Below are 7110 nucleotides of genomic sequence, written 5' to 3' on the forward strand. Positions count from 1 at the left end.
GAAGTGGCAACTGTCTTCTGACTCTACAGTTTCCTGCTGCAATTGTAGCTAACAGTAATCGTCTTTATTTCCCATGCTTGCCAGTTTTATAGGCATAGAGAGCAGCTTTACAACCAGTTCCATCCAGCTGAGACAGTGATGCTACCAGAGAAAATGACCTGTCCTTTCCCAGCTGTTTGCTCCCACACTTTGGGAGCAGTGCTGGTACTTGTGCAACCATGGAGTGACTTGGTTTTTGGTTTTCCTGAAAACAAGCTCTTGGGAGGCTGAGTTTCCAGCTAGAATGAGAAGCTGCGTGCCCTCAAGTGTTAACAACACAAAGGAGGGGGAAAGAATGAGCAGCCTTGCAGGAGGAGGGAGACTTTGTTTACTCCCTTCAGTGGCAGCATGGTCTCTAAGCCATCACAAGACAGCAGTGTCTTTAGGGTGCAGTGCTAAATAGCTGGCTCTGGCAGAGGCTGCTGGATTCCTGCTACACAAAATTAACATTGCCTTGTCTGCAGGTTGCAGTTTTGTACTGAACTTCCAGGTAAAAGGCACAAGAAAAATAAGAATTATTGGCTGAATGGATGTAAATGAAATGACATGGTGATGACAGCTTCTGACTGAGCTTTTGCATCTAGTGCCAGATTTTCAAATAAACATCCTTGGTGAGGCAGGAAGTCCTTAGGAAAGCAGTGTTGTAGCAGGTCATGGATGGTGTCACCAACCACACCTCAAGAACAAGAGAGCTTGAAAACCTTCGGCCTCATTAGCTGGGCATTCCTGACTTTCTCATTAGCATCAATCTCTGCTCTGGAAGCTCTGTGGTCAGAGTCTGTGTCTGTGCTCAGGTACAAAACTCAGAGGGTGCTTGCTGTTAAAGGAGTTTGTGGACTCTCTGCAGCCCCTTGCTATCCTGCTGGGATCCCAAAAGCAGAGGTAGGTTGAGACCTCCAACTCTCTGCTCGCAACCCCTTTCTACTGCCATCAAAAGAGTTGTGACCCTCCTTGCTAGAGCACAAGACCCATTTGAGTCAAAGAAGAAAAGCAGAAGCAACAGGTCCTTGCTTTTTTATCATGCAAGCCATTGGCATGACCTTGCTATCACAGCAGGCCCAACTACTTCATGAAGGAGATGGAGGCACCAATTTTCCCTTTGCAAGTATTAGTGGGACATTTGCTGGGTGTAGGGAGAGTGATACTATTAAGACACAACTTTCTCAGGCATTCCAACATGAAATGAGAATGTGCTGGAAGTCAAGGGCATTGCCTGCCTTTAGGGAAGAGCAATTGAGACAGTAAGACTTGCCTCCATGGAATATGAAATAGGCTCTCAAAGCATTTAAGGAGGCAAGCACGTTTTTAATTTTCTCTGTAATAGAAAAAGGCAGGATATTCAAATGATGATAAAAGTGTGAGAGGTATGAAGACAGACAGAAGTAGAAGATAAAAGTGAAGGAACAAGGAAGAGGGAAAACCAGAGACTGTGTAAGAGCTGATAGCAATCGAAGTTTGCAAAGTTTTGCCAAGAAATGTATTACAAAAAACATGAGGGCAGAGGCAGGACTTCTTTTAAGCTGGAACCCAGCATGCTTTGTATTTTTCTACAGAGCCCCTGGGAGGCTGGTTGTTTCAGAGTAAGAAACTCTGAGACATCGATATGTGACTCTGGGGATCTGCACACAGGAGCAGAACACTCCGTGTGTTTAAGATCAAGGCTGGTGTGTAGCTGCCATATATGTCATCCCAGACTTCAGCCTCTCATTCTGACAAACTTTCCTTCTCCTTATCTCTTCTTTTTCAGACGCAAGTGCCTGTGACAAGTGCCCTGAGGATTACTGGTCCAACGAGAACCACACGTCCTGCATCCCCAAGCAGATAGAGTTTCTCGCCTGGACTGAGCCCTTTGGGATTGCTCTGACTCTCTTTGCTGTGCTTGGAATTTTCCTGACTTCTTTTGTTCTGGGAGTCTTCACCAAATTTCGCAACACACCCATCGTCAAGGCCACAAACCGGGAGCTATCCTACCTCCTCCTCTTTTCCTTGCTATGCTGCTTTTCCAGCTCATTGTTCTTCATTGGTGAGCCCCAGAATTGGACTTGCCGTCTGCGGCAGCCAGCTTTTGGCATCAGCTTTGTCCTCTGCATCTCCTGCATCCTGGTGAAAACCAACCGTGTCCTTCTTGTCTTCGAGGCAAAGATCCCCACGAGTCTCCACCGAAAGTGGTGGGGCCTCAACCTTCAGTTCCTCCTGGTCTTCTTGTGCACGTTTGTGCAGATTGTCATCTGTGTGATTTGGCTCTACACGGCCCCGCCATCCAGTTACCGAAACCATGAACTGGAGGATGAGATCATCTTCATCACCTGCCATGAAGGCTCCCTGATGGCCCTCGGCTTCCTCATTGGCTACACCTGCCTACTGGCAGCCATCTGTTTCTTCTTCGCCTTCAAGTCTCGAAAGCTGCCTGAAAATTTTAACGAGGCCAAGTTCATCACCTTCAGCATGCTGATATTCTTCATCGTGTGGATCTCCTTCATCCCTGCTTACGCCAGCACATACGGCAAGTTCGTGTCTGCTGTGGAGGTGATTGCAATACTGGCTGCCAGCTTTGGGCTTCTGGCCTGCATCTTCTTCAACAAAGTCTACATCATCCTCTTCAAGCCCTCCCGCAACACAATCGAGGAGGTGCGCTGCAGCACAGCTGCCCACGCTTTCAAAGTGGCTGCCAGGGCCACACTGAGACGGAGCAATGTGTCCCGCAAGCGCTCCAACAGCCTGGGGGGCTCCACCGGCTCCACACCTTCCTCCTCCATCAGCAGCAAGAGCAACCACGAGGACCCTTTTCCTCTGCCAGCCTGCGCCGAGCGGCAGCGCCAGCAGCAGCGCGGGTGCAAGCAGAAAGTCAGCTTCGGGAGCGGAACGGTGACCCTGTCGCTGAGCTTCGAGGAGCCGCAGAAGAACGCCATGGCCAACAGGAACACCAAGCGCCGGAACTCGCTGGAGGCCCAGAACAGTGACGACAGCCTGATGCGGCACCGCGCCCTGCTTCCCCTGCAGATCAATGAGCCCCTCGGGGCTGAGCCCGCCTTCCAGGCAGCTTCCAGCCCAGAGACCAGCTCGCAGGAGTCGGTGGTGGGAGACAACAAAGAAGAGGGACCAAGCCCTGAGGCAGAGCCTTCCCTGCCATCGGTTAACTCCCGAAATTTTATAGGCACTGGAGGTGGCTCTGTCACAGAGAACACGGTACATTCCTAACGAAAGAAGATTGCGAAAAGTAGACCAGCCCCCAAGAGGAACTTGCTCCCCTCTTGCTTCTGAACGGGAAAGGCAAAAAAGACACACTGCTGTGACACAGCCCCACCACACCTTAATGTTAGCGCCAGCAGGGTAGCACATGTGCCTCCAGAGGAAGGACTGTGTCTGGGGAGCCTTGGATTGAATTTGCATTTGCTTTATTGAAACAAGGACATCTCAGAAGGACAAGTGAAGATCGCCTCTGGTGGGGCTTAAGCAGAAGTCTGCATGCTGCCTTGCCTCCGTAAGCTTTTCCTGCCAGACTGCAACTCAGCTGACTATGGGAGGCACTAGGCAATTCCACTATACCCTGCTTTTACATTTATGTATAATATTCCTCTTTCCCACTATGTATGATATTCCCTCTTTATCCAGTATATGTGATCTGTAACCATGTGCATCAGGACTCTCAGCTCTACAAAAGCAAGGTACACGGTTTCACTTCAGGAAAGCACAGTCATGGGGAAAATAAAAAAGTCCCCAACATCCTGCATGCTGTGTACAGCCAAGGGTGTGAACATGTAAAGTATTTAATGTGACAGAGCGCCCTGCTAATTTATATTTAGTAATGTCCCAGTCTCTCCTTTCTGCCCAACAGGAAATACTGGACAATACTCTCCGTAGACTCCATTGCACTAGACCAAGCTACTTAGGTCCACTACTGGTTTCCTCCAGCTGGAATAGCTTTACCTCCAACCTGCCTGCTTTGGTGGAGGGGGAGAACAGCTTGTAAATCCCTCGCAGAGAACGCTGCAAAAGCACAATGAGATGTATCCCTGATTGATTATGTTGCTAGTAGTTGTATGCTTAACCAAGTGCTGCTGCTGTACTATCCCACAAGGCATACATGGCTAACCCTTTCACACCATAGTCAGTGTTGTGCTTTGCCGTATTAATCTGCCTCACACCTGCACGGAGCATTGCGACAGTCCTGGCGGTACTGGTGGGCCTGGCACAGCAGAGGAAACAAGGAGAAATGGAGGAGTTAGGGATGGAGGAGGAGCCCCCAGCTGAGGTAATAGGATCAGAGGAGCAGGTGAATATCTGAAGTGTGCGTGCTGGTAGATGACTGGGTGAGAAAGATATTCAGGCCTAGGTTCTTGGGCACACATAGAGACAAATGGATGAACTGGATACAGTTTTGCTCCTAAAAGCCACCTACTAGGTTATTTCCCATTTTGAAGAGAGGGTACCTACCACAAGAATGGTGGACGGCACCTAAAGAATAACACCAAGGATGTCAGCAGAGAGCATAGCAGAACTTGGTTATTCTTGTCCCACTCTTCCTAAAGCAGACATAAGTCCTCCTGGTTTTTCAAGGCATGCCTCGTTCTTTTCGATTCATGCTGGAAAAGTTGAAAAGAGTCATTAGCAGAGAGATTTGTTGCAGCCTGATGAGGGAAACAACCCCTGGACAGCCTGGTGGGAGGGGCTAGGGTTACACTGCAGAATTTCATTCCCTCTTCCCAGATTCCCCGTGGAAGAACAAGCATCTGTCAGGAAGATGTCAGTGCCCTCCCTCATTAAGCATGAAGGCAGTCTAGACCTCTTACAGAAAGGTAGATGGGCCTGCAGCTCAGTGTGAGCAGAGACAAAAGGACTGTGTTCGAATGCATTGGGGGAAACACCACAATTCTCTTGTTACTGTTTTTGCTTGGTTGTTCTTCTGCCAGGGCAGGCAAATAAAACTTACAGGTGACATTACTGTATAAAAACTTTGTTTTGCCACCTCCACTTGTTGACAAGGAAGAGGAGTTTTGACTTACAGGGGCAAAGTGGAAGTCCAGAACTCCAAGAAGCAGGCTATTCAGACAACTTGTTTTAACCCTTTTGTTGATCTGTTACATCCCCCTTGGAGTGGGCTCAAATTTTAACTACACCACATAAGAATCAACCCAACTATAATTGTAAGGTTTGCAAATGACAATATTTGATTTAAACTCTGGCTCAGATGATTGGGGGAGGAAAAAAAAAAAGTGAGTTTGAAAACACAAATCCTTCTAGCCCAAATTTTGGAAAATACATTTTATCTCTGGAGCCAGCCAAGAGCTGCTGACTGCTTCTGAAACCTAGGTCCCTTCCCCAGGCTGCTGACTGTGGCCCGTGTGCTCGGTTTAGGGTACGGAATTGAGCCCCGGGGTCTCCTGAGTCTAACTGCACGAACAGGGATGAGCACTAGATGGCAGAGAGGGCTAAAAAAAGGCATTTTGATTATGGCCTGCACTTCCAAAAATTCCAGTAGCAGAGTGCTTTTAGTGCTATGTGAATCATTCCTACAGGAGCAAACCCAGCTCAGCAGCCCCTGAAGTGAAGCTGACAGCACTGAAACGTAAAAATTCAATGAGTGAAATGAAAACAACACAACTTGCAAACCAAAGACTGTGTAAGAACACAGGCAATGTAAGAAACAGAAAGTCACCATCAGCTGCCTTGTCTGGAGAGCAATATTCACTAGCTGTGTATACAGTAGATGATATTGACCTTTGGGTGCTTTTCATTCCTTGGGTGTTTTCCATTCTTTACATTTACTTAAAAGGAATTTATACCCTGGCACACGATGAGTGTCCAAGAGCTGCAATCATTTTTTAGCGTGGCCAGCTGTGCTGAATTTGCTGGGGAAGCCCCTTCCACCCTCCCTGCTCTCATATGTGGAGCCCTAAGCCTCCAGCTCCAATGCTGCATGAGAGCTGCTGCTGCAGCTGCTAGCAGTGACACACACGCTGGACACAAGGGCAGTTCACTAATAAAAGACCCCTTTGGGAAGGTGTTTTGTAACCAAACCCCTTTTCCCATGCACGGAGAGGGGGATATGTTCTCATCCTGTCAAGTGCAGGAGAGGAGAAGTCTTGCTCAGGCACCTGTCCCAAAGCCTGTCAGTGTATCACACATGATGAAGCCATGCTGGGGAACATTCTTCTGTTGAAAGCACGAGCCTGGGAACCTGCACTGATATTTCCTACCAGAAGATGCCCACATGAATGCCTCATCCCACCCACCACGGCTCAAAAATCCGCTGGAAAGTTTGCCTCAGTGTGAGATTTCCTTAACTGTCCAGCAGTGAAGCAACTACAGTGTATCTGCTCTCTGGTGGGATTTCCACTGGAAAACTTGGGAACCATCCCAGGAGAGAGCCCAACGCTTGATTCCCCGTCTCCTGACAAACCTGGCAGACCTCTGCCTACCCAAAGCCCCAGCAGAGAATTTATTTATAGATGATACCAGAGGAAAGAAAATTCTCCATTATATTTCATGCTAGTCACCGTGTCCTCCTTGTCAGCCCATGAACTCTGTTCAATTTGCAATACCTGCTGTTATTAAATTTAGGTTTATATTGACCAACTTTACCAAGTGGGAGGAGGAAGGTAGGTGATTGTTGTTGGTTTTGCAGGAGTCTGGATGTTTAAATTGGGAGGAAATTTAGATAATGACGTGAACATTCAGACTAAAATCTCCGCAGGGATTTCCCAGAGGCTGGATAATTCACCACCGCCTTCAGCTTGCTGGCTGAGGAGCGCCAAAATCAGCCTGGGAGAGGGAATGCTGAACGTGGTGAACGAGGAGCCTGGAGAGGACCTGGAGAGGCTGAGGGAGCACCCGCTGCTGGGAAAGGCGGCACACGGCCAGGGAGAACCGCGGCTGAGGGCAGCCCTGTCCTCCCGCGGGGCTGTCAGGGGGGCAGCCCTTCAGTCCATGGCGCAGAATAAATTCTGCCGCCAGCTCTCCCTGCAAGTGTGCCTTCGGGCTGGTTTTGTCTTCAATCGCCGGGCTGCCATGGCCCCGCCGGGCCGCGCTGACCCCCGGCCCGGCTGGGCGGAGCCGGGCCCGGCCTCTCCC

General features: G+C 49.1%; 1 protein-coding gene across 2 annotated transcripts in view; it reads left to right on the plus strand.

Moving 5' to 3' along the window:
• The window catches only part of CASR (calcium sensing receptor), a 74388-nt gene extending 69429 nt beyond the window's left edge, over positions 1 to 4959 (plus strand). For both annotated transcript variants that reach the window (XM_039718186.1, XM_039718185.1), the window contains one exon: positions 1787 to 4959. In XM_039718186.1, coding sequence (XP_039574120.1) covers positions 1787 to 3237 — 1451 coding nt within the window. In that variant the 3' untranslated portion in view covers positions 3238 to 4959. The remainder of the gene's footprint in view (positions 1 to 1786) is intronic.
• Positions 4960 to 7110: the final 2151 nt, after the last annotated feature.

This window comes from Passer montanus, unplaced genomic scaffold (genome assembly GCF_014805655.1).
Source record: "Passer montanus isolate IOZ18808 unplaced genomic scaffold, ASM1480565v1 scaffold39, whole genome shotgun sequence".
NCBI classification, from domain to species: domain Eukaryota; kingdom Metazoa; phylum Chordata; class Aves; order Passeriformes; family Passeridae; genus Passer; species Passer montanus.